This window comes from Felis catus, chromosome A2 (genome assembly GCF_018350175.1).
Source record: "Felis catus isolate Fca126 chromosome A2, F.catus_Fca126_mat1.0, whole genome shotgun sequence".
In the NCBI taxonomy this organism is placed as follows: domain Eukaryota; kingdom Metazoa; phylum Chordata; class Mammalia; order Carnivora; family Felidae; genus Felis; species Felis catus.
In genome coordinates, this window is record NC_058369.1 from 80608267 (window position 1) to 80635894 (window position 27628).

Consider the following 27628-nt stretch of genomic DNA (forward strand, 5'->3'; position numbering starts at 1 on the left):
AAATACTTAAAAATTTCCTAATATTATGGTTATATGGGATTGCATATCTGTTTTTCTTCAGCTCTTATTTTCTCTCTGGGTTGCTGTAGCTATTTTAATGATGAGAGATATTAAGTTGTACATTTTTTTTGTTTATTGATTGAAACTAATGATTTCTTTGAAAATTCACATAAAAAGATCTTAATTATTAAGGAAATGTGTTTCTTCATTTCTGTGAAATAAACCCTTGTGTGACTGTCCCTAGCGTTCATGAGTAACCGAAATGTCCGTTAACCTAAAAGTTTTATGGAAATTCTAAGTGATTATGTTTGAAAATTTGCAAGCGGATGAACTCCTTGATTAGGTTTTTGAAATAACACCTATTAATATGCAAATAATTTGTCATATATTGTAACTTTGCTGGATTTATTTGAAAGAAAAATTCAAATGGAATTGCTGCTCTGATTAAGATTTTTAAATGCAAAGTTACTTTTATTTTTCTTTCTTTTACAGACTGACAGAAATGTGACTGTTCTCTTTCTCAGTGAAATTGTTTGGGAAAAGTTTCGTCCAAATACTGGGTGCTTTGAGCCATTTGTCTTGTATTTCCCTGATTATAGCATAGGTAAATTTTAAAACTTTGTTTTGACAAATGATATTCACTAAAATACTTTTTGTTGTTTGAAAGATTAAGCTAGCATATTCAAATGGGAATACTTTGATGTCTTAATCTGTTCGGATATGCTGCCAATCTCAAAAATGTAACTGTACTTACAGAGGTTTTAGTTTGAAACTGTGAAGGGTTATTCTTGTATAGTTGTTGAAATGTTTTGAATGAGTATTTCTCACATATTTGTGTTAATGGTGTATTTTCACATTTTTTAGTCAGTATAGTAAGATGTATATATTGAGATTGTAACTTCCATGCAAGTAAGTATCAGACTAGGTTGGCAAAGCACATTTAAATTGTATGAAATCTTTATTTACCATGTACTTGGGTTAAGTATTATGTGGAGTGTATCTTTTGCCTTGGTAAATCTCATTTTTCATTACTGTTTCTCTTACAGTACCAACTACTAGGCCTTGTGTTTATTTCTTTGTGGCTTGTATTTAATCTTAAATTTCATAGATCTTGATTATTTTTGTCTTTGGAAGAACACGGTGGCTTTTTGTATTGCTGAATAGTTCTGTAGATTAGTATTGTGTTGTCACTATACAAACAGGATACTTCTGACTCAAAGTTTACAAATGTGAAGCATAAAGTGATTAGCAGGCTATGAAAAAATAGCATTTCTTGACCTTGGCCTCATTAACACTAGCCTCTGAACTAATCAGCTGTAAACATTCATTGTTAAGATAAACACATTTTTGCCTGTTTTCACAAGAACAGCAATCAAATAACACCTTGCCTTAGCTAATTAACTGAGATAGAAAAAAGGAACCCAAAATAAATGGAGCCCTTATTTTCAGTAGTTTCTCTTCCATGAAAATTGCAAAATAGGGAGAAGAGAAAAGGGTAGGAAGAAAAGGAATAAATCGAAGGATTTCAATAAAAAAATTCTTTGTACCTGTGTCATCACTGTTCAAAGTTAAATTTTTTCATGACCCATGTTAGGTTTAAGTACTGAAAAATTACTTACAGATTAAAAAAAATTTTTTTTAACATTTATTCATTTTTTGAGAGAGACAGTGAGTGGGGTAGGGGCAGAGAGGGAGACACAGAATCTGAAGTAGGCTCCAGGCTGAGCTGTCAGCACAGAGCCCGATGTGGGGCTCAAACTCACAGGACTGCAAGATCATGACCTGAGCTGAAGTCGGATGCTTAACCGATTGAGCCACCCAGGCACCCGGTACTGAAAAATTATTTAGAATTTAAGAAAAGTAATTTTTTTTTTTCAACGTTTATTTATTTTTGGGACAGAGAGAGACAGAGCATGAACGGGGGAGGGCAGAGAGAGAGGGAGACACAGAATCGGAAACAGGCTCCAGGCTCTGAGCCATCAGCCCAGAGCCTGACGCGGGGCTCGAACTCACGGACCGCGAGATCGTGACCTGGCTCAAGTCGGACGCTTAACCGACTGCGCCACCCAGGCGCCCCAAGAAAAGTAATTTTTAAAAAAGCTGGTTTTCTACATCTTAGTGGAGTGTTAAAGTATGGTATAATGAATTGTAGAATTTTATTTAAAATTTTAGACAGTAAAGATATGAAGCCTCATTGATGAAGAGAATTTGAGGACGTACTTAATTAAAGTGATTGTGCCAATTTCAGAGAGCATAGGCTAATAGGTTTTTGAAAAGTATATAATAATGGGGCCATGTATAATCTGATTATTTAATTGAGAGCCTTCTACATACCAAGATTTTTTTAAAAAGCAAAACCCCATAATCACACAAAAAGTCATTCAAAAAGGAAACATTAATTGATAAGTCAAATTATAATTTGAGTAAGCATGGAGCAGGAACAAAGGAATAATCTTAGTGGCTAATGTCATCCAATCATAACTTGATACACATGCCATCTGTAAGAATGGTGTTTGAAGTTCAAGATGCCCTCTCCTCTCAGCAGTGATGATTAGGGGCCCAGTTTGGAATTCTTGTTTTCTGATCTCTGCCACATACAGACTACTCATCTTTTGGTAGAGCATTTTTTTTCCCCCTTCTGGTGGATTATAATTCACTTTCATCAGATGTTTGGTTTGGTTACTGTATCATTCATTCAGGATAAGTTATGCTCCAATAAGCAATCTGACAATCTCAGTGATTTATAGTTTCCCATTCTTAATAACCTTTGTGCAGTTGTTGTCTTATGTTTTACTTATACATTTATTATAAACCTCATATTAAATTATTATTTGGACTTGAAAGAAATAAAATATCTTTTATTGTTTATCCTGCTTGAGATGTGTTGAGCTTCTTGGATATATGAGTGTATAGTTTCATCACCTTTGGAAAAATTTCAGCCCTTATTTCTTCAAATAGTTTATCTTTGTTCCCCCCACCCACTTTCCTTGCCTTTTCCTGAGACCGCATTACATGTGTATTAGACCCCTTGATATTGTCTCACCGAGTCCTTTTACTTATTTAAATTTTAAATCTATTTTCTTTGTGTTTTATCTGGGATTTTTTTTCTCTGTGTCTTTAAGTTCACTAACTTTTTTTCTACAAGTGTCTAATCTGCGGTTAATCCCATCCAGTGGAATTTTTCATTACAGATCTCATGCTTTTGTTTTCCTTTGTATTTTTGAGATGATGAGCATGTTTATAATAGTTGTTTTATATCCTTGTTCACTGATTCCATAACCTCTTTTATTTTAGGTTTCTATTGACTAATTTTTACCTATTCTAGGTATTAATTGTATATGTAGTAATTTTTGATTGAATAATAGATATTGTTTTTTTTTGTTGTTGTATGTTGGGTACTTTTCTAGGAAGCACTTAAGTTTCTTGAAGATATATCTGACTCTTTTAAGGTTATTTTTAAGCTTTTTTGAAGGGATGCTCTAGAGTAACCTTTATTCCAATGGTAATTTTAGCTCTACTTCTGTGACATAGCCCTACTGGGATTTTTACTGAAAACCACATGTGTTTAGCATAGTTTCTTCATTCTGACTGGTGGCAGTATGAATGATTTATAGTTCTCTGTGAGCTCTGATAATTGACTGACACCTCTCCACTAATTGTTTTACCCCAGAAGTTGTTTTTGCTTGGCCTATGGGGTTTTACTCTGTACATGTACAGGTTGGTATTCAGACAGGAGTGAAAGGGAGCCACTGTGGAGATTTCTGGAGCTCTTTCTGTCCATAACTCTTTCTCGTACTCTACTTGGCAAATTCTAGCTACCTTAGGTCCCTCTACTCTGATCTTTGATTTCTCAATTCATTGGGATTAATGGCTCCTTTTGGAACTTTTCTGTATCATAGTTCTACAGTTACCTCTTGTTGGAAAGCCTGGCCTGGTGATGGCTCATTTGTTTCCTTTTTCTCAGGTATCACAGCCTTTTTTGCATATTGTTTGATGTCTGAAAATAGTGTTTTTCTATATTTTGTCCAGTTTTTAGTTCTTTATTACAGGAGAGTATTTCTGGACTCTTTTTCATGAGTAGAAGCTGAAGTCCCTCTTCAAGTTAGAAATGGTTGTTCTTTGTGTGTTAAATTATACTTTGATAGTGAAATTTTAAGACAACAGAAGACCAATCAAGTGGTTTCTGCTTCCCTTTATTTACTACCTGTTTGTGCCCTGTTTTCAGCTTTCCATTAGAGATGGGATTTTTCCATAAGTTTGAATACTCCCAGGCAATTAGAGCTTCCATAACATAGACTTGTACTCTGCAATTTTGCCTGTAGTCTAACTAAGCAACTGGTCAGCTTTTATAGCAACACAGTGAGATCTCTCATTCTTATTAAGACTTTTGTCAGGATTGGGCCAGTGGTAACATCTAATCAACTTTCATGTAAGGTACTCAGGGTCACCGATAAGGAGGATCTGGATAGAGATGGTCCGGAGGAGCTTAGGAATGCAGTCTGAGCCGGAGACCTGTTTTCTAGATTTCCTCATCTATGCATCTGTAGACCATCGTTTTGCCTGTGTATATTCATCTGTCTTACCATCCATCCCTTTTCTCTTTCCCTCTCTTCTCCTTTTTTCTATCTATCCAGTTATTTGGCATCTTATATATATAGATAATTTTAGCTCCGAGTCTTAAGGCACCTTTTAGAGATTTTCCTTGTATCATCAAATATTTTCCCATGCATAGTTTTAAAAAGCTTAGTAACATCAAATTTAAAAAGTCCTATTAGAATGTAAAAATACATAGACTCCAAAGTCAAGCTTTGGACTTTGTGTATTTTTCAGTGGTTGTGATATAGAAATGCATGTAGTAACACTGTCCTGTACAGAATCCTTTCAGAGTAATATTCCAAGTATGTAACTGGGCTTTCAAATGTGCTGCTGTGTTTTTTTCTTGTTTTTGTTTTTGTTTTTGTTTTTTTGTCAGCCTTATCTAAGAAGGACCCCCTTAATATAGCTATATCTATGTTTCCCTTTACTTGTAAGTATTGCAAAAATCCTGAACCTGTGGAACTAGGTTTAAAGTACTAGTCACAAAGATCTCCTAACTGAGGAGTCTAAAGAGACCATTGCACCAGGGAGTCAGAGAGAATTGCAATAGGAATGAATGACTAATTGATTCCCAGGTACTTATACCTGGGAAATTTTCAGTAGTGGGTGGTTGTTTCTCTTTAATTAAAAAAATTTTTTTTAATGTTTATTTATTTTTGAGAGATAGAGACAGAGCGTGAGCAGGGAAGGGGCAGAGAGAGAGGGAGACACAGAATCTGAAGCAGGCTCCAGGTTCTGAGCTGTCAGCACAGAGCCCGACACCGCACTCGAGCTCATGAACCACAAGATCATGACCTGAGCCAAAGTCAGATGCTCAACTGACTGAGCCACCCAAGCGCCCCTGTTTCTCTTTAATTTTAATTGTGCTTCTACAATATGGTATTTCCAGCAGGATAAAATAAAGTTTAGGACTCTAAACGTGTGATATTGTATAAAGCGTTTAAGATATAAGAGAAGAAAAATAGAGATACCAAAGTTTTAGGAAGAAAACATGATTTATAAAAGGAGGAATGACAAGATAATTTTCATAAAAATACAGGAATTCTTTTTATTTTTTAAAAAATGAAGAGCCTTTTCCAGTTTGGTGGTCATTTATGCAGTACCCCTCTTTTTTTCTAGTTGATTTACTTAATAGGCAGAAAAATAGAATATGTATTATTTTTCACCTTTGATATTGATTTTGCTTGCAAAGGTTCTTGAGATTTTCTTGGATGTCATTGTTTAATATTTGTTTTAAGCAACATTTTGTAATTTTTAAAGAACAGTAGATTCTTAATTCTTTTACTTCAGTTTGAAAAGTTGTGTTACTTTCCTAATCTCAAAAGTTTTCTTACTCCTTAATAATTGCCTGGCCTGTATATATTGTTTTATATCTTTGTAATAAAATTCTAGAAGATATAACTGGAGTTCTGGGTTAGTCCTTAAGTTCATTTGTGTCTTTTGAACAGGGAACCTTCAAAAGATCTTGTCGCATGATCATCCTCCAGAGTATTCAGCTGATTTCTATGCTGCCTATATTAATATTCTTCTTGGAGTTTTCTATACCGTCTGCCGAGATTTGAAGGAGCTCAGACATCTGGTGAGTGAACATTTTACTTAAAAAAAAAAGAAAAGACTATCTTTTAATAATTTTTCCATGTAGAAATGGTGTGAGGTAGGCTAGAAGCTGAAAATTTATTCTGGAAATTTGGATTTGGCCTTTTGAGGCTCACATAAGTAGGTGGAAGCCTGTGCCTTAGTATAAACTGCAATGTAATCAGAAAACCTTCATTCATCTTTAGTTATGTCTTCTTATTCTTCCTTAGGAGTATTTTTTGTTTCCTTCCTTCTCGTTTTCTAATTACAGAAAATGTAGAACTTCATTAATACCAAAATGAGAAATAGAAAGGAGGTATAAAAGCTGAATAAGAAATTTAATAACTTTTACTTTTTTGTGTAACACATTTCTTTTAGGTTTTGTGTATGTAGCGATAGTGGTCTGGCATCTAGATCAGCTTGAGAATAGAAGCCTTAATTATAGGTTTTTCATGAGGCACTGACCTTGAGTTAATAATATTTATATAAAATGTTACTTTTAATATTTACATAAAAGAGTACTTAAGACACTTAAAAGAGTAGAAAAACTGTTTATATTTTACAGGCAATTTGGAAAGTGATCATATGTACTTTAATTTTTCTTTGGTCTTTCGACTTTTTAATTGTCTGGATGTGTCTGGAAGGGGAAGAGGCAAGAATATCCAGTTTCTCTTTTAGAAACCTTCCATTAATACTAAGATTTTGTCTACATTTAGAAAAAGTAGTAATATATCTAAGGCTGAAACACACTTACTTTGGAAGGAACAGATTCTGTAAGTTTTAGCATATTTTCTTTTTCTCTTTGCTTTGAAAAGAATCACTTAGAGGGATTAAGTATATGTTTGAATGTGTGTTCAAGACAATGTAGAAGAAGGTGACTGTGTAAAATTGTGTTCACATATAATATGTTTTTCTGAGTTTTAGATTTTAGGCTTCTGATTTAGATGTAGATTTCAAGCATCTTCTGAGTAGGGAAAAAACAAAAGGCAAACTTTTCTAGGTTCAAGCTCATCACTGACATCTCTCCAGCAATTGAATGTCTTGCATCCCTGGTGCCCAAAAGGAAATGACAACAGAGGGGCTTACAGAAAGGAGGGAGGGTCAGTACACGGTCCTTGCATGACATGTAGTTAGGAAGAAATACTCCTCTGCCTGCCGTCTTGCCTGGTAACCTGTGGTTACCACAACCTAGATGTCCTTGAATCCTGTGCGAATCTGTGCCAGCAGCCATTTAAAGTAGATCATGAAGCGTAAGAAGAAGGATTAGTTAAGGAACTATTTCTGCAAAAATAAAATGTAAGAAAATATATATATTTGAATATGGTATTTTATATTGTCCTTAGGTTTCACTAAGAAATATTTAGGGGTGAGATTACAAAGTTGTTGCTGTTGTTGTTGTTGTTACTCTTCTATCATGTTCGTAAGCTTGAAGTATGGTTTAAGCTTTTACTACTACTAGTAATACTAGTAAATATAAGAAATAATCTGTAAGCACTAGAGAAAAAAATAGCAGTGTTCTTATTTTCCTCCTTATGTAGAACATAGCATAATAAAGATACATTTTCCTTCAAGTGGATACTCTTATTTGTTTCAAACTTTGTAAATGGCATATTTATTGAAAGTTTAATAAATCACCTGCAAAAATTCTTTTCAGGCATCTTTTCTATGTATATGCTTTTGAATTTGCCTTAGAAATTATTTCTTTAAGTATTATTTTTCTGGAGGCTAGGTCTGGAGGTAGCACAAGAATATTCATTTAGGTTTGTCTTCTCTGACAATCCTTAATGATATTCCTAAAAATAGTAATTAAAATTTTTAAAAGGATCAATTGAGGAAGTTATTTTTATACTTATATATAAATGCCAAACACAGAATGGTTCATTTTCTAAAATTTTCTTGCATGATCTTTTTAAAGCAAATCTGTCACACATCAAGTTTATTGTATTTTAAACTTTTTTCTCCCTAAATATCAGTATTCTTAGAGATGACTCAGAAAAATTAATTGCTTAGGTAGAGCTTAGTAATCTTTTAGAGTGCAATTCCAAGTTTCTGATGCTGTTTCTGTTGTTGTTTTTTGTTGTTTGGCCCTGTGGCTTGTGGTGTTGACTAGTGACAGTGGCTAAGAAGAGATGCCACATAACTGAAGGATATTTGATGGAATGAGCAGAGGAGTTATATTGAAATACCTTAGCTCTGCTGCTTACCAGTATGTTATGTATGTAATTTTATGTATTTCAGTTTCCTCATTTCTAAAGTTGGTGGGGGTGGGGGCGGGGCGGGGGGGGGGCAGGAACAGACCAAGAATACACGCCTCAGATGAGTTTTGTGAGTATGAAATGAAATACTTCCTATCAAAGTGCTTATAAAAATGTTAAATGATATTATTGGTAACACTAAGCCATTTGAACAAATATTCTTCTTTTAAAATACAAATAGGGGGGCTCCCAGGTGGCTCTTTTGGTTGACCGTCTGACTCTTCATTTCAGCTCAGGTCATAATCTCAAGGTTTGTGGGTTCGAGCCCCGTGTTGGGCTCTATGCTGGCAGTGCAGGGCCTGCTTGAGATTTTATCTCCCCCTCTCTCTCTGTCCCTCCCCAACTCATTCTCTCTCTCAAAATAAATAAACTACAAAAATAAAATACAAATAATTTCTGAGAGGATCATTTACCTTTTGTGAATTATTTTAGTGAAATTTTAACACAGCTGGTTTTCATGTAGCCAGGGCCCAGCAATTCCTAGGGAATAGATGGTTTGATCTTAGTTTTGAGCAGGGGTCCCATGGATATTTGGAGAGTGGGAAGAGGTGGGTACTGGGCAGCAGGCCAGTGGAGGGAGCTGGTGTGGAGACCCTGCTCCGAGTACAGGCAGTCTTCTGCCTTGCGCATAACTCCACTGTCTCACATGCAGCTGACCAGCCTAACGTAACTTCTGCTTCAGTCACGACTCTCTCGAATCTCAAATTCTTTCATGTATTTTTCAAACACTTTTTTTTTTAATGAGGAAGACATTGTCACAATTCTGAAATGGTTGCAGATCTGTCCCCTTGCCCTCAGTTGACTCATACACAGTACACACGAATGTGTTTTTCCTATATATTAGTTATTTTTGCTTATTTACGATATGATTGTATGCTAGGGAAAAATGATCCCTGAGATCTAAAATGAATTAGATTATAAAATTTTGCAAATAAGAATCATGGGGTCTGGCTCCAGAGTATATGCTCATAATCACTATATTACAACTACCTCTTAGATAATAGCCAATTTTATTGAGTAGTTATTGTGTGCTGGGTACTGTTCTAAGCCTTTTTCCAATGTTGACTCAATTCTTAACAGCAACCCTGTGAAGTAAGGCATTATCATGAATCCTCATTTTACAGATGAAGAGACACAAGTTTGTCATTTACCAGCTGTATGTTCTTGGGCAAGTTACTTAACCTTTTTGACCTTGAGTTTTTTCTTCTGTTCAGTAGGTACAATACCTGCCTCAAAGGAATTTTGTGAGGTAAAAAAAAAAGGGTGGGAAGCACATGTACAATGCCTGATAGCTGAAGGGGGAATAGTTAAATTTAGTTCTCTTCCTTCCTCTGATGAGCAAAGACTCATGGACTTAAAAATATGCTGTGATCTTTTTATTTTTTTATTTTTTTTTTATTTTTGGGACAGAGAGAGACAGAGCATGAACGGGGGAGGGGCAGAGAGAGAGGGAGACACAGAATCAGAAACAGGCTCCAGGCTCCGAGCCATCAGCCCAGAGCCTGACACGTGGCTCAAACTCCTGGACCGCGAGATCGTGACCTGGCTGAAGTCGGACTCTCAGCCGACTGCGCCACCCAGGCGCCCCTATGCTGTGATCTTAACTATGTCCAAGAACATATAGCTTGGGAATGGAGACCGCTAAAACTGCTGTAGGTTTGTGTCGTATGGTAAAGTCATGTATTGAAGAAATAGGAAGTTTGAGGGATGATCTGGCAGAACAGCTATCATTCCACTGATTGCAAGATTTGGTTTGACAAATGGCAGGGGTAGTAGGTGCCCTTCACCATTTTTTTATATTTTTATACTGATTGATTTATGAATGAGGATGTCTTCGACATAGAGAAGAGCTATTCTTTGGGAGGGAGCTATTCTGAAGGGGGAGGCAGAGTCTTTAATTAGGAGAAATAACCTAGTTAGGTTTGTTTTTCTTTTGTATTTTCTCAACTTTTTGATGAAAGTGTAACATAGGTATAGAAAAGCACAGAAACCATACCTATGTATCTCAGTGAATTATCACAAAATGAAAACACATGTGTAAATAAAACCAAGTCAAAAAGTAGAAAACTACCAACATCCAAGGAGCCCACTTCATGCTTCCTCCCAATCTCACCTCTTCTTCCTTCCCCAGAGATAATCACTATCTTTGCTTCTAACATTAAAGGTTAGTTTTGCCTGTTGTGGAACCTCATCTAAATGGAAACATACAGTATGCATTCTTCTTTAATCTGTCTACATTTGCTCAACATTTTGAGATATTCATCCATGTTAAATGAAACTGGAATATTTTGAGTAGTCCCGTAATCGTCTCTAGACTGCAAGAAGTGGTATTTAGCTGGTTTTCCCAGTTGGACCTTTATAGGGTACCTTTATTTTTGGCCTTGAATAATTGAGAATTATTTTTATATCAGAACCATATTCAGTGGCACTGGCATGTTAATAGCTTGCTCTCATTATTTTATTAGACTATTTACAAGATGATGAAAATATTGGATAGTTTCAAAATTTATTTAAGAGTGATTTCTAATTTACAGAAAAATTACAAGTACAGTAAAAAGAACTTTTCCTCCTTTTTCCCAATCATCTGAGATTAAGTTTGTGACCTGATGCCCATCACCTCAAATACTTTAGTGTGCATATCCTAGAAAGACATTCTTCCACGTAAGTACAGTACAACTATCAAAATGAGAAAATGGACTCCTTGCTACAACCCAATCCTTAGACACTAGTCAGGATTTGACAGTTGTCACAATAATGTGCTTCAGAGCAAAAGAATCCAGTTCAGAATCATATATTGCATTTAATTGTTAAATTTCTTGAACATTCATCTGGAACAGTTCTTTAGTCTTTGACTTTCATGGCCTTGAGACCTTTGAGGATTATAGAACAGTTTTGTAGAATCACCTTCAGTTTGGATTTGTCTAATGTTTGCTTATGATCAGATTCAGGTTATGCATCTGACAGGAATATCACAGAAATGATGTTTCGTTCACATTACATCCTATGAGGTATTACAGGATTTCATGTTATTTCATCACTGATAATGTTCACTTTGATGATTTGATTAAGAGGGTTTTGTTTTTTTTTTTCCTTTGTAATATGTGTTTTGTGGGGAGGCACTATAAAACCTTGTAAATATCTTGTTTCTCATCAGAATTTCAACTTAATCATTTTTTCATATCTGTCTGGCTTCAGATTATCATATGTTAAGATAGTGTGATTACCAAGGTAGGTATCACCTAATCACATGAGCCCTTTAAAGCAGAGAGTTTTCCATGGTTGATCAAAGAAGGGGAAATCAGAGATTGGAAGCATACTTTAACTTCTCTGTAAGATGGGGATGATAAAAATGTCTACCTCATAGGATCATTCAGAGGATTAAGTGAATGATCGTATAGAGAATGTAGAGCACTTAAAATAGTAAAACCTGACACACCGTAACACTTCGTTGCCTGATTGAATTAATGGTAATACAAATTTTCTCAATTCTGATTTTCATTCCTTTTAATGTTTCAGAGATAAAATGTGGGTATTTATAAAAAAGGCAGAAGAGTTCAGACATTATTTCTACTTGCCCTTGGAATATTAGAATATTTTACATTTATACTTCAACATGTGTATTAGTGTTCTATTGCTGCGTAACAAATTATTGCAAATTTAGTGGCTTAAAGCAGTAGACATTTATTAGCTCATAGTTCTCTAGGTCAGGAATCCGAGCATTATTGCTGGCTTCTCTGATCAGGATATCACAGGTGAAATTAAAGTTTTGGCTAACTGTATCCTTAGCTTGAGGTTTTGGGGAAAATAGCTTCCAAGCTCATTCAGACTTGATAGAATTCACTTCTTTTGGGCTCTAAGAATGAGGTCCAGAACTGTCTTGCTATCTGTCAGCCAAGTCTCAGACTTCCTAGAGAGCACCTGTATTCTTTACCACATGCCTTTCCATCCATCAGCTCGCAAGGGTGTGTTGACTCTTAGACACCCAATCTCTGACTTCTGTGACTGGCTACAGAACACTTTCTGTTTTTGAAGAGCTTGTATGATTAGGTCAGACTCATCTGATTATCTCTTTAACTCTCCCATAAATAGTACAGTCTTTGGGACTTTAATTGCATCTACAAAATTCTTTCACAGCAGTACCTAAGATAGCATTTGATCGAATAACTGAAAGAAGGTGTGTGTGTATATGTGTGTGTATATGAGGGGCTGGCAGTCTTGAGGGGCTGTCTTAGAATTTTTTTTTACTACAATATACATGTATCAGATCATTTTCTAACAAGTAATTTCAAATGCAGTAATGGAATTTTGCTGAAAATCTCACTGAGGGAGAGTTTGAAGTTTTCTAAATTGCCTATCTCTGTCTTATGGCAACCTAGTCATTATGCATAATAGATTATTTTGCCTCTTAAAGTAATGGCAAGTTTTTTTCTGCAATATAAGGGAAATAGTCTCGGTTTCACCTGAATCGGGCTTTGATAACATTGTGCCTTTATTGGTTTAGAAGTAAGTTCCCAGAACATCTCACAAATCCATGATCATAAATTCAGGCAGTGGAGTCTGTGTGTGCCTGTAGGCAGATTATATTTTGCTTTCTGGGTTGACAAGTGGGTATTATAAATGTGCAGTTGTCAGGAGTAAGTGAGATAACAGGTGGCCATAACTAACTCTTAATAATTTTGTTTCTCCTGTCACAATTATGAGCATAAATATTTGCTGAGCACACTGTCATTTCTTAATAAAGTTATCCCCCACCCTTTTCATTAATGCAACCAGTTAAGAGTAAAATATACGCTTAAAAGTTAAGGAATAATGGGGAGATAAAAATGGGAATGTTCGGTGGGAGTAAAAATTTATTATATAAAAAAATCATCTAAAAATTATTTCTGTTTGGGCTTTGGAATAATTTCTGTGATTTTATTAGCAGCCTTTTTATTTCCGTTCTCTGGGTGGTTGGGAGGGAAGTTTAAAATACCAGTGGACCTGAAGGTAGATATTGATCTAAATAATACTGAGACCTGTAATTACTTATATTTGAGGATTTATATAGGAGAAATGGGTATAACATTGGAGAGCACATTTGAATGTTAATAGCGAAAGTTGTAAAAAGTATTTTGTATTTGAACAGATGATTTTGTTTGTGAAACTCCATGTTAGTGTGGACTAGGATTTGTAGACTTGCTTAAATATAGAGATTGTATTTGGACATTTAAATTGTACCATTATAATCATATAGTTTTATATATTCAATAAGTTCTTATGGAATGACATGGGGAAAGTACTGACTTACTAATGTAAAACTGGAAAATAGTCTCCTAAAATTATCTTTATTACCTTTTTACCACCATTTGTAAATGATTAAGTATATATTTAAATGTTTTGGCCAAGAAAAAAAAGCAGCCAAATTGTTTACCAGTTACTACTAACATTATGACCTATCAGTGTTATTAAGCAGTGTTTAGATCTGAAAACCTGGAACTAAGTTAAGTGAGTTGGCCTCTCTATTGGCTTCATATTAACATAATTTGGAAGATTTTTCTGCACTAAACATTTCCACTTTGTGGAGTAAAATAGGAAAAACTGTTTCAAGGATCAGTTCTTAGCTCTCTATTTAATCTTCTGAATTTGAGGTTGTATAGTTAATGCATTTATGTATATCTTTCTCCAGGCTTCATTACTGAATCATTTTAATATGAAATATTTGTGATCAAGTTAATATTAATAAATGGCAACAGCATGTTTTTTTATCAGTTTGCTTGAATTACCTCTCAGTAGAATTCCAGTGTTGATTCATGGAAAACTGTTAAGTAATAAAGATTAATTAGTGCTTTCCAAACTTCGGAATACATAGCATTCCTGGAGTGATTGTTAAAACATGGATTCCTGGATGTCATTCTTAGCGATTGTGATCTAGTATGCCTGGCATGGTGCCAAGAATTTGAATTTATAATAGTCTCAGGTAGTGTTGCCAATCACATAATTTTGAATTGTACTGAACGAGATGATGTTTGATGTGTGAGAATGTTCAAACCTTGGAAAATAACAGGTTAATTCTTTGGGCTCATGGTATTTTATTGGGTCCTTTGTGGCATAATTAATGTGCTAAAATTACAAATTATGCTTTGCTATATTACTTTATATCTTGAGGTTAATAGATTAGGCAGTATTTAGCCAATTAAGGAGTATTTTACATGTTGTTTTACTATCATTTTTGATATTTGCTGTTTTATTATTATAATCTATAAAACATTTTACCTGAGTGCTTATATTGAAGTAAAATTGCCTAAATTCTAATAAAAATTATACTTGGAAAATAATTCCTATTTGTGGTGGATAAGTACCTTTTTTCTTTTTTCCCCTTTATTTACAGGCAGTACTTAATTTTCCTAAATATTGTGAGCCTGTGGTTAAAGGAGAAGGTAACTATGTAATTTTACTTATTAATACTTGTTTTGAAAGAATTTGTGTAAGATCTGAATTTTTGTAATTTTCTCCCATTTGGAGTAGCAAATGAACGTGATACTCGCAAACTCTGGAGAAATATTGAACCTCATTTGAAGAAAGCCATGCAGACTGTTTATCTCCGGGAAGTATCAAGGTAATTTTCTACTTAATGTGTGTATAATATTTCTATATCTTTAGTTCGGATATTTTGTCTACTACAGTGTTTTCCTTTACCTGCTTCACAATTAGGAAAAAATTCATGAGTTTTGAATCATTTCTTCTTATTTTGGGGAAAAAAATTTTAAACCAGTATGTTACACAATTTGAAACAAGGCATATGTCTCACAATTAGCAATTTTTTTGTCTGGAAAGCTACAAGAAAATCAACTTCAGCTTTGTTTTTTATTTGTGTTAGATATTTGAATAGTATAATGAAAATTTGATTATTAAAGCAATGTGTAAATTAAATCACATGTCTATATTTGTTATTAGACTTTCATAGTAATGAAACAGGAGATGTGGTGACATTTAGTGCAGGTGGAGGAACAGGGTTTTGATTTCCATCTCAGCCATTTTCTGCCTTGTGTGGTCTTAGTCTCCTAAAAACCGTCTAGGCCTCAGTTTCCTCCCCTAACAATCCTTACAAGATTTAAATTATTTGTGAATAATAAGTAGGTGATAGGTTAAGCCTCAGTTGCAAAGCAATATAGTAGTATAAAAACATCAACTGTGTGCTTTAAAACTGTGTGCTATAAAAACAGCACTGTGTGCTTTTCTCACTTTCTGGTCAGTAGTGTTATCATTTTTCTCTCATAAATATCTTGGTCTGTAACTCCTTTTCTTTACTAACTTTGCTCATTTAATTAGCTGATTAAACTGTAATTCAGGTAGAAATGTAATCGTTTCTGAATAGATAGAAAAATTACAAACATACTGTTATTCCTCTTTTCAGTAAAAAGTCATTTGAGGGGCACCTGGTGGCTCAGTTAAGCATCTGACTTTGGAGTTTGAGCCCTGTATTGGGCTCTCCACTGACAGCTTGGGACCTGGAGCCTTCTTCAGATTCTGTGTCTACCTCTCTCGCTGCCCTTCCCCTGCTAATGCTTTGTCTCTCAAATGAAACATTAAAAAAATGACATTTGATGAGGATTTTCACAAGTCCCAGAATAGAAAACCTTGTGATGTGCTCTTTTAAAGATAGAAAAATTTGGATGCTTGTTGGAATGATTTTTATGTAATGCTGGAAGGACATAGAGTTTCCCATAGGACAGTGATGGCCACATAAATCCGGTTTTCTTCACAAGATCAATAAGGAGACCAAATAAAGTTTTTGCTGGTGGAGGGAGGGTCTTGAGGTTGGTGGCTGCTGATTGGTGGTTGCTGTGGGATGGGTGTGGCAGTTTCTTAAGACAGCTGTGAAATTTGCTTTATTTTGTTGACCGTTGTTTGGTATCATTTTACCCACAGTAGAACTTTCAGAATTGGAGCCAGTCCTCTTAAACCCTGTTGTTGCCTTATCAACTAAGTTTATGTAAAATTCTAAATGCTTTGTTGTCATTTCAAAAATCTTCCTAGCGTCTTCACTAGAAGTAGATTCCATCTCAAGAAACCACTTTCTCTGCTCATGTATCAGAAGCAACTCCTCATCTGTTAAAGTTACATCATGAGATTGCAGCCATGCAGCCCCGCCTTCAGGCTCCACTTAACATCCTAGTTCTCATGCCATTTCTATCCCGTCTGCAGTTATTTCTTCCATTGAAGTATTGAACCCCTCAAAGTCGCCCATGAGGGTTGGAATCAACTTCTTCCAAACTCCTGTTCATGTTGATATTTTGTCGATGAGCAGTGAGTCACATGTTGAAAGGAATCTTTTCTGAGCAGATCTCAAGAGTAGGCTTAAAATGCTCAGTAAACCATGCTGTAAATAAATGTGCTGTTATCCAGGCTTTGTTATTCTATTGACAGAGCACAGGCAGAGTTGATTGAGCATAATTTTTAAGGGCCTTAGGATTTTTGGAATAGTCAGTGAGCATTGCCAGCTACATTAGCCCCTAACCAGAGAGTCAGCTCTCTCGCTATGAAAGTCCCAGATGGCATCTTCTTCCAGGAGAAGGCTGCTTCACCTGCACTGAAAATCTGTTGTTTAGTGTAGCCACCTTCATTAATGATCTCAGCTAGATCTTCTGGAGAGTTACTCCAGCTTCTACATCAGCACCTTTTGCTTCACCCTGCACTTTTATGTTATGGAGACAGCTTCTTTCCTTAAGCCTCTTGAACCACTTCAAGAGCTTCAAACTTTTCTTCTGTAGCTTCCTTGCCTCTCTCAGCCTTCATAGAATTGAAGAGAGTTGGGCCTTGCTCTGGATTAGGCTTTGGCTGAAGGGAGTGTTATGGCTGATTTGATCTTCTGCCCAGACTGCTAACACGTTCTCTATAACAGCAATAAGGCTATTTTCCTTTCTTATCATTCATGTGTTCACTGGAGTAGCAGTTTCAGTTTCCTTTAAGAACTTTTCCTTTGTGTTCAAAACATGGCTGTTTTGTGCAAGAGGCCTGGCTTTTCTCAGCCTACCTTGGCTTTTGACAAGGCTTCCTCACTGAGCTTAATCATTTCTGGCTTTTGATTTAAAGTGAGAGATGTGACTTTTCCTTTCACTTGACCACTCAGAGGCCATTGTAGGGTTATTAATTGGCCTAATTTCAGTATTATTGTGTCTTAGGGAATAGGAAGGCCCAAGGAGAGGGAGAGATGAGGGAATGGCCAGTCAGTGGAGCGTTTAAGTTTCCCATCTTATATGGGCACAGTTTGTGAACCCCCGAAACAGTTACAGCAGTAGCATCAAAGATCATAACAAATAGTGACGAACAAATTTGAAATAGTATGAGGACTATCAAAATATGACACAGAGACATGGAGTGAGCGGTTGCTGTTAGAAAATTGGTGCTGATAGACTTGCTTGATGCAGAGTTGCCACAAGCTTTCAACTTGTAAAAAATGCACTATCTGCAAAACACAGTAAAGTGAAGCATGATAAAATGAAGTATGCCTGTATCTCCGTAATTTTCAGCTCTGCTTGCAGATTTGGGATATTCAGTTCTGATCTGGCATTTATTTTTATATTAGCATTTTAAAAGCTGAGTTAGAGAGTTTGAGAGGGTCCTTACAGATCATTGCATCTAACTGCCTTATATTTTGGTGAGAAGTATAATAATTTATTCAAGGTCATACAGCTAAAACTTCTGTCTCCCAGGGCAGTCTTTTTACTGCACCATAGTGTGTTTCCTAATGAATTTGATTTGTCATATTCTCACTTCATATTCTTAACAATATTTGAGACTGTTTAATAGTTTTAATTGCAAGTAAGGTCAGAGGGGGCAGTGGAGATGGCATGAACTTTGCACACGTTCTACAAAGAATCAGGTCTTAGCTCCATTACTGACTGGCTGGGTATACTTGGGCAACTTAACCTGTGGGCCTCAATTTTCTGCTGTAATGGTACTTATTTTAAGAGATTGTTATGGAGTTAGAAATAGTGTATAACAGTTGCATCTAATATTCTAACTGAAACGTGGGGAGTTTTACTGAAGGATAGGTGATGTTATTTTTTGGTGCTTTCTGATAGCTTTAAAATTATGATCAGGAAAAGAGATTAAAAATTAACATCTGAGTATTGGGGCACCTGGGTGGCTCAGTTGGTTAAGCATCTGACTCTTGATTTCGGCTTGGGTCATGATCTCACAGTTTGTGAGTTCGAGCCCTGCGTTCGGTTCTGTGCTGACAGCGTGGAGCCTGCTTGGGATTCTCTCTCCCTCTCTCTGCTCCTGCCCTCCCCCTCCCCTCGCAAATAAATAAATAAATTTTAAAAAATAAAAAAAAAATTAAAACTAACTTCTGGGTGTTGTTATGTAAGGTTATATTCTAATATACACTCAATGATTTTGTTGAGACAGGTATATATTGCACATGTATGTTATTTGTAAGGAAATTATTTTCTTAAATCAAATTTTTAGTTTTTTCTAGGACTGTCTTAAGTCCAGTATATTGATTTCATATATTTTCAAACCATTATTGCTCTTCTGTCTTCTTTCAGTTCACAGTGGGAAAAGCTACAGAAAGATGACACAGATCCAGCACAACTGAAAGGTATCCAAGGAAGTGTTGAGACAGTTACCAGAGACATTTCTTTAATTGATTACTAGTAACTAAGATACTGATGTTAATACTAAATTTAGCATCAGTCAGTAAACAGTGTGACAGAAAAGACTTTACAAACTACAGTGATATTTTAATGAATGATTTTTTCTTAACTGAAGCTCCAATTAATGAGAGGAAATAATTCAAATACCAGTTTCTTTTTTCTCAATGTTGGATTACATCCTGTAAAAATCAAGCAGTTTAGTTTCTTTAAATGCTTTTGTTCAGTTGTATGACACAGTTTTATCTCAGTATATATGTACTTCATGAATTTTATGTTGACCCAGTTTGGAGGATGCAGTTCTGTTTAAAAAGCTTTCTGCTTTTCTTTAAAGAAACTATCAATTTGGATTTATCTCCATAGAACAACTTTTACTTAAAAAAAATTAAGCGAGTATCAAAAATAATTCTTATTAAAAAAAATAGATCACTGGCTAAAGGTTGGAGAAGCGGTGTAAAATTAAGTGGTGTTGCAATTCTGTTTTATCTGTTTTGGTTTCTAAATGCTCTAGATGCCATACAAGTGATTTCCAGTTGTGTGTTCCGATGGAAAGAAATAGATGCTGGCATTAGAAAACCTGTAGTGATTGGTCTGCACTATTCCCTGACTCTCCGTCCTTGAGTCCACCTCAGTGTCCTCATCCAAAGAATGTCTAGCTTTAAGTAACTGCAAAGATTCAGAGACACCTAAGTAAGGCACCTAGCACAGTGTCTGACACATACTAGATATTCAGTAAATAGCAGATTCCTTCCTTTTCTGTACAAATCAATGCCATTTGACTGGCTCCTTTGTTTTATTTATCAGTTCATTTAGTTTTTTTTCCTTTGTGCAGGATACTTTAAGGATACCATAAAAACAGATATAGTTCCTTCAGCAAAGAGTATAGCTTGGTAAGAGATATAATTTATGTATAATTAATTATTAATACAAGGTATAAAGTTACATGGGCCATGAGTTAAATACTCAAAGTAGGAATTCATAGTAGGGACAGATTTTCTACTTTTGGTGTGATAAGAGAGCTTCAGGAAAGGCTTAATGGAAAATGTGGCTTTGAAGGGCTGCATGGATAGGATTTAGAGTTCAGAATAGGAGGAGCTAAGCAAAAATAATGAAATGAGCAAGCATATGACTAATAGTGATATTCACTACCACTGCTGCCATCATCATTATATTGACACAGGGAGTAGGTCATTTTTATAAGAGAATACCATATATGGAAGTCAAAAGGTAAGTGAGAAAAGATAAGAGAAACTTAATGGTAGCCTCTTCAATGCCTTCATCAAAGTTTTCGTTGTGTAGGTCTCTCAGCATATACTCATGTGGAACTTCCATATTACTCCAAGTTTATTCTCATTGCTGCATACCTCGCTTCGTACAATCCAGCAAGAACTGACAAGAGGTTCTTCCTTAAGGTAATAATTATTTCTTTGTTTCTGAAGATTTTAGGAACGTTTTGAAATTTCTCAACACCTGTAAATTTCTCAGGGGTAGAGATTAGAATAAGAGATTGCTAAATATGTGGGGCGCCTTGGTGGCATAGTCAGTTGAGCATCCACGTCTTGATTCTGGCTTAGGTCATGATCCCAGGGTCATGGGATCGAGCCCCACATTGGACACTGGGCTAAGTGTGGAGCCTGCTTGAGATTCTCTCTCTCCCTCCTCTCCCTTTGCCTCTCTCCCCCACTCATGCTCTCTCTCTCTCTCTCTCTCTCTCTCTCTCTAAAAGAAAGAGAGAAAGAAAAGAGATTGCTAAATATATATTTAGGACATACTCTTTAAAGGCTTTAAATTAAGGTCATAATCTGAATGGGAAAAATAGGTAGTTCCACAGAAGAGTTCACGTATACCTTAGGTAATAACTCTAGGTTTAAAAAAATATATATAAATAAGGTTTTGTTTAAAGTATGAGAGATGGGAATAGTTTTAAGGGTGCCATGTACTCTGTACATTGATATACAGAACATTCAGAAGCCCCTTCTGCATGTACATTAGTTGGAGAAATTCCATTTTGGAATTGTTTTCTTTTTGAAAACATGTATGCAATTTGATTTATTATTAAATGTATTTGTAATAAGTTTTTATTTGTTGTTTTGTTTATCTCCCTACTAGTTTTTAGTTTCATGAAAGCAAAGAACACATCTTTTTTTCCCACTGCTAAATCCCAAGTGCCTAACTAAATGCTCTCAATCAGTGTTTCTTATGCGAATTAGTAGCCTGCCTTAAGGGATAAATAAAAACCCATTTATCTTTGGAAGTTTTTTTTTTATAGAAACAAATAATGCTGTACTAAGTCAAAATATTAAGTATTTAGGAAGTATCACTATTTTATTTTAACACCTTATTTCTTTACATGCAAAGGTAATCTCATATACAATCTAAACCTAAGTCAGAGCAGCCTAAAATATGTTATTTTAGGTGGTAATAAATAAGAAAGTCTAAGATAACAAAATTAGTACCATGTTTTCCATTATGTTTTCTGTTTTTATGGAGTATTACCTTTTTTGTATCTTAACAGTTATTTTCCTTAATTGCAGCATCATGGGAAAATCAAGAAAACCAACTTCCTAAAGAAACACGAAAAGGTATTTACATTTTAACGTCTCTGTTAGAAAGAACTCATGAATTCAGGATATGATAGGACGTGAATGTGTGCATTTAGTAGTCATTTGGATGTAAGAAGTTATTTATTGATAAGGTTCCATATTTTGTTATATTGAATATAGTGACAAAGGCATATTCCAGTGAGCTGATACTAGAGATAAAAGTGTGTTGACAACTTCTTTTAGAGAATTCATAGATGAGAAGATTATCCTGGAATTTTTAACTAAACACAGTTGGTTTTCCTCTTTTCCCCTTTGACACACCCACAAGAACAACATTAAAGAAATACAGAAGGTGAATGAACAGATAAAGAGTAAATGTGAGACCTGCACAGTTTGGAACTGTGTTACAGGTACACGCACAGGTGACTAAGCCTCCAGACAAAGCTGCCACCTAAGCCCAAAGCAAGCAGATTTGACCAAGGAGTCTGGAAAAGTTTAGGAATTAGAGGCTCTGAGCACCTTGAAGGGAGGGGTGTGGGACTAGATCGAAGTTGGCAGAAGGAGCACTGGGCCTGCTCAGATCACTTGTTTCACTCTCTGTGCATTTAAACCACTGCTGCTTTTCTTGGCAAAAGATGAAGTTCGACCTGTAAACTTGGTACCACAGAAGCTGTGAGTTTTGTTTCTCACTCCCATTCTCACAAGCAGTTTTCCTCAGCCTCCTAAATTGATAGTGTTTTCTCAGGACTTTGAGGACATCATTTTGCTGTCTTCTGGCCTTATTGTTGCTGCTGAAAAATACACTGTTAGTCTGTTATTCCTTTGTTGATATCTGTGTTTTTCTCTAGCTGCTTATAAGTCTCTTCTTTAACTGTAGTGTTTTTTGGTTTTTTGCTTTTGTTTTTTTTTTTTCTGTTTCACTGTGGTCAATCTGGGATTCAAGTTTTTACTTGGGATTTGTTTTCTTTCCTGAATTTGAATAATGATACCTTTATTCAGTTCTGATGAATTAACTCTTCAAATAATGCCTTGTTCTCTTTCTCTCTAACATGTCTTCCTGAGGCACTGATTAGATGTAGGTTAGACCTTCCCACTGTGTCCTCTTTGTTTCTTCAGTCGTTCTCATTCTTCATTACCTTTGGTCTCTGTGTGCTGTGTTCTGGGTGATCTCTTCAGTTCTGTGTTCTGACTCTCTCTTTGGCTTTGTCTATTTTGTTTACATCATCTTTGTGACTCCAGTAATTTTATTTATAATTCTTAGATGTTTCATTGGTTTATTTCAAGTCTGATGACTTTTATATTTTTCCTAGTCGTATTTTTCTTTAACATAAATATATTTTATGTTCTCCTTATATTCCAGTATTAGAAGACCTTATTGGTCTACTAATTTTCCATTTTCTATTTTTGCTGACAAAATGCCTTGTTCCTGAATATTTTATTATTTTTAATTGTTGACCAAACTTGGTCATTTGGAATTTTTGAAGCCTGAAGTGTGCTCTTTAGAAAGGTGTTACATTTACTTCTGTGCAGGCATTTAAGAGCACCAGTAACCTGTGATCATTTGAAATTCAGTTCTTAGCCTTGTGGGTGGGATTTCAGACTGCAGAGATACTGTGAATTATACTCCCACTCCCCCCATCAGCATTAAGCCCTACTTTCTAGTTGAAATCTCAGAGAAGACTTTTTTCCTCTCTTCACACAGAGTCAGAGTTTGACAGGGAAATTTCCTTACCGAATACATTTGCTTGGCACGGAAAAATTCTTCTGGTATTGCCTCTTCACTGAGACATCTCTGATTGGGTTTTCCACTATAGGCATATTGTTGATTTTGTACCCTCTTTCTTATGTGTGTGGTTACTTTGGGTCATAAAGGATTGATAGGAGAGAGTACTTACAGCTGGGGTGGTCAGGGAAGGATTTGTGGTAGGCCTTACATATGAATGGGTGCTCAAGAATGGCGAGGATTGGATGTGCAAAGATGGGAGAGGAGGCCATGCCACTTGAGGAAATGATTGGAGCAAAGAAGCAGAGATAAAAAATGTAGGGTATAAAAGAAATAATGAAATGTAATTGGCTGAAGTGTCCGGTGAATTTCAGACAAGTCATTTGAGGCCAGATTATGGAGGAATTTTGTCAGTCACCAGTTCCTTAAGCTTAAGGGAAGGAATCTTATCTCTTCATTTCTGTATCTCAGGACTTGGTGGTTATTTGCTGGGTGTTTACAAATGAAGAAAATTGAAGAATGAATACAAGACTGAGAGTTTTAGGCCTATTCTTTAGACTTAGAAAACCATTTAAAAATTTTGAGGTGGAAGATGTATGTGTGCTGGTCATCAGTGAGGACTGTGAAGAGCTAGCACTCAGACTGCCCCTGTGGAATGAGTGGATTTGTGCTGCAAGTCCGTGAGAAGGACGGTCTTGACGGAGGGAACTGTATGAGCAGAGACCTCCTGAAAATGTCTCTAGTTGTAAAGGAACTCTAGTTCTAGCAGTAGTAGTAGTAGTTGTTGTTGTTGTTTTCCTCTTCCTCTTCCTCTTCCACCTCCTCCTCCTCCTCCATTTATTTCTTCTGAGAGTGAGCAAGTGAGCACGAGTGGGGGAGGGGCAGAGAGAGGTGGGGAGAGAGAGAGAATCCCAAGCAGGCTCCATACCATCAGCACAGAGCCCAACACAGGGCCTGAACCCACGAACCATGAGATCATGACCTGAGCCGAAATCAAGAATCAGATGCTCAACTGACTGAGTCCCTTAGGCACCCCTGAACTCTAGTTCTTCTTACTGACTTGAATTTTATAATAGCCTCTTTTGTCTTTGGTTCATGTCCTTTTAAAATCTGACCTTAACTGAAACTGTACAGTTTTTAGTTTATATTTTTGTTCCCTCTCCTCCTGAAATCTTGATTGAATGCTTATTTTATGCCGAGCACTCTGCTGGATGCTATGGATATTGCGGAGAGCCGAACAGCCATTGTCTGTGCCCTCCTGAAGCTCTCAATCTAATCAGGACATCAAACCTTAAAAAGCAAACCACATGAATAATTATTGTAACAGTTGTTTTGAAAATATTACAGATCTTCAATTGTGTAATTCTTTCTCTCTGTGTATACTCAGTTGACACTGGTTTTTTAAGATTTTAGTTTTTAATTCAACTAATGCATATGTGTGATATCAGATTACTTGTCAGTTGGTTTACATAGAAAAGCAACGGTTTTTCTGCTCTCCTCATCCATAGTCCCATTCCTCTTCTTTGAATTGTTTCTAGTTTTAATTTTTCTGGTATAGATATCCATAACCCTAAGTTTCTGTCTCTACTTTTCTTTATGTAACTTGACACCAAATTTGCTGCCATTTAATGCCTCAAAAATTGATTTGATTTCCTTTTTTGATTTTTCTGTTCTTACAGGCCTTCCTTCTTGAGCTCTATAGTGAATTTATAGGCATTTCTCAGACCTCGTCTTCCCCTCTAGATAGGAAGCCACCTTGCATTTATAGCACACAAAACCAGTTCAGTGAGGAAGATAAATTATATGGCTTGCATGCCACTAGAACACTTTAATTTTAAATTGGATATGTGTTTTCTAATCAGAAAATTTAAAAAGTGAAAATCAGAGAAGTAGGTTTTCATAATGCGATTCTTAGGCCGAATTGCCTCCCACGTGATTCTAACACTTCTGGAATTTAGGAACTAACCTCAAGTCATTACTAAGTGTTAATGAGGACAGGGACACCAATTCCATTCAGATATCTCAGCATTTACCTTAATTTTTTTCTTTCTTTCCTTGAACATCATTTCCTTTATTTATTCATTGTCCATTTATCTGTTCATTTATTTAATGATCCCAAGTGCTAGGGATAAAAAGGTGAATAAAACATTTCCTGTTTTCAGGGCAGTTATCTAGAAAAGAAAAAGAACACAGAAACAAGTATATCTATATCATGATGATTATATTAAAAGCTGTTGAGCATTTATAAGCCAAATACTGTGAAGCTCTGTGTTTGATCTTATTTTAGTTCTCAGAGTGACCTGTTGCATGTGGTTACTGTGATTGTCTTCATTTTCTAGGTGAGAAAACTGAGTAACTATTAAAGAAAAATTAATTCAATAACTGGCACAAAGTTATGTAGTTAAGTGGTAGAACTAGCATGCGCTTCCAGGACTTTCTGACTCCAAAGCCTACCATGTTAACCACTGTCATACAACTGACAAATGATTAGTATCTAGATTTTTTTCAAGACTTACTATACAAACCCGTAAGAAAAAGGCAAAAATCCAATTGATAAGTGGGTAAATGATACAAAAAGGAACTTGAATGTCTAACAAACCTGACATGGTTATCAGTCTCATTCACTAGTGAGAGAGATGAGACTTTAAACCACAGCTGATGTTTCATGTTCTCGGATTGGCAAAACTAAAAAAAAAAAAAAAAAAAAAGTGATGCTTTCAAATGTTGCTGGTAATGTAGAAGAATATGAGCCTGCATATTCTGTAGGTTGGCGATAATTAAAGTTAATACGTGAATGTACTTTATATTTGTCAGGATAGACCAGGGTATGCTGTTGTACAAAAACAAATCCCCAAACCCTCAGTTGACTTCACATAACAAAGGTTTATATGTTGTTCATGACACAACTGAGTATGAGTTGGGTGGCCCTCTTTTATAGTGATGCCAAGTGAAACATGGTGATTTCCAAAGTTGCCACTGAAGGGTAAGAAGATTAAAGGATTAAAAGAAGATTAAAGGTTTGAAAGGCCAGATTTGGAAGTAGGTTACATCACAGTCACATGTATTCATCCAACTGCAGGAGATACTGAGAAATGTAGTCTTCCCATGTGCCCAAGAACAAAGTGTGGGTGAGCACACAGCATTGTCTGTGCCCTCTCCTTTAACTTAGCAATCCCATTTAGAGAAACTCACACATGAACACAAGGGGAAATGTACACGATTGTCCATCACAGTATCATTTGTGATGAATGATAGTGATGAATTTTTAGAAGTAGATAGTGATGGCATTCTGTAGGGCAGTTTGTAAATGGGATTAAAGTAGGGCGGCTGGGTGGCTCAGTTGGTTGAGCGTCTGACTTTGGCTCAGGTCATGATCTCTCAGTTCGTGAGTTCGAGCCCTGCGTTGGGCTCTGCTAATAGCTCAGAGCCTAGAGCCTGCTTCATATTCTGTGTTTCCCTCGGTCTTGGCCCCTTGACTGCTCGTGCTCTCTCTCTCTTTCTCAAAAATAAATAAACATTAAAACAATTTTTTTATGGGATTAGAGATGCATGTATCAATATGGATAAATCTCAAAAACATGTTGAAGGAAAAAAGCAACTTGGCAGAGTGATAGTCCAAAATAGTATCATTTATATGAGATTAGATGTTGCAGATAATGCTATATATTATTATTTATGAATACATATGTAATACTGATATAAAACCTGTAATGAAAGTGGTAAAAACAAATTCTGGATAGTGGCTCCTTCTAGGGAGAAAATGAGATGTGAGAGGGGTCTAAGGGAGCTTCATTTTATCTATAATGTGATCTGATGTTTTATTTCTTTGCACATACTGCATAATGTTCAGAAAGTTTTTTCATTTCAGCATAATGTGCAGAAATCTGCAGGGTTTGATAAAATTGGGTACTGGGTACATTGTTATTTGTTATATCAGCCTCTGTATTTTTTCTAAGGGTTTGAAGTGTTTGATGAGAAAGGATATAGAGTTTAAGACCTGGAAAATGATTTCTGAACTATTTTTTAGATATAAATAGCTGAGGTAAACGTTTTGTAATTCTGTGTAGGCATTTTTCTTTAGACATTCTTATTTATTCTTCTTTAAAGAAATAGTTATTCTCTTGCATGTAAGTGAAGATTTCCATTTATTTGCCATTGCTTAATATAGAGTACTTAAATTCTAACAGTGCTACTAAAATTATCTTACCGAGTGGACCTTGAGTACTTCGGTTTTCTTTTTTTTTCATGTTTATTTGAGAGAGAGAGAGGGAGGAAGGGAGGGGGGGAGAGAGAGAGAGA

General features: G+C 35.8%; 1 protein-coding gene across 4 annotated transcripts in view; it reads left to right on the forward strand.

Moving 5' to 3' along the window:
- ORC5 (origin recognition complex subunit 5) overlaps positions 1-27628 on the forward strand; it is a 170317-nt gene that overhangs the window by 18202 nt on the left and 124487 nt on the right. For all 4 annotated transcript variants that reach the window (XM_045052286.1, XM_045052287.1, XM_003982684.6 and 1 more), the window contains exons 5-11: positions 493-604; positions 6045-6175; positions 14794-14842; positions 14931-15021; positions 18959-19011; positions 20363-20475; positions 21598-21645. In XM_045052286.1, the coding sequence (XP_044908221.1) occupies positions 493-604; positions 6045-6175; positions 14794-14842; positions 14931-15021; positions 18959-19011; positions 20363-20475; positions 21598-21645 (597 nt within the window). The remainder of the gene's footprint in view (positions 1-492; positions 605-6044; positions 6176-14793; positions 14843-14930; positions 15022-18958; positions 19012-20362; positions 20476-21597; positions 21646-27628) is intronic.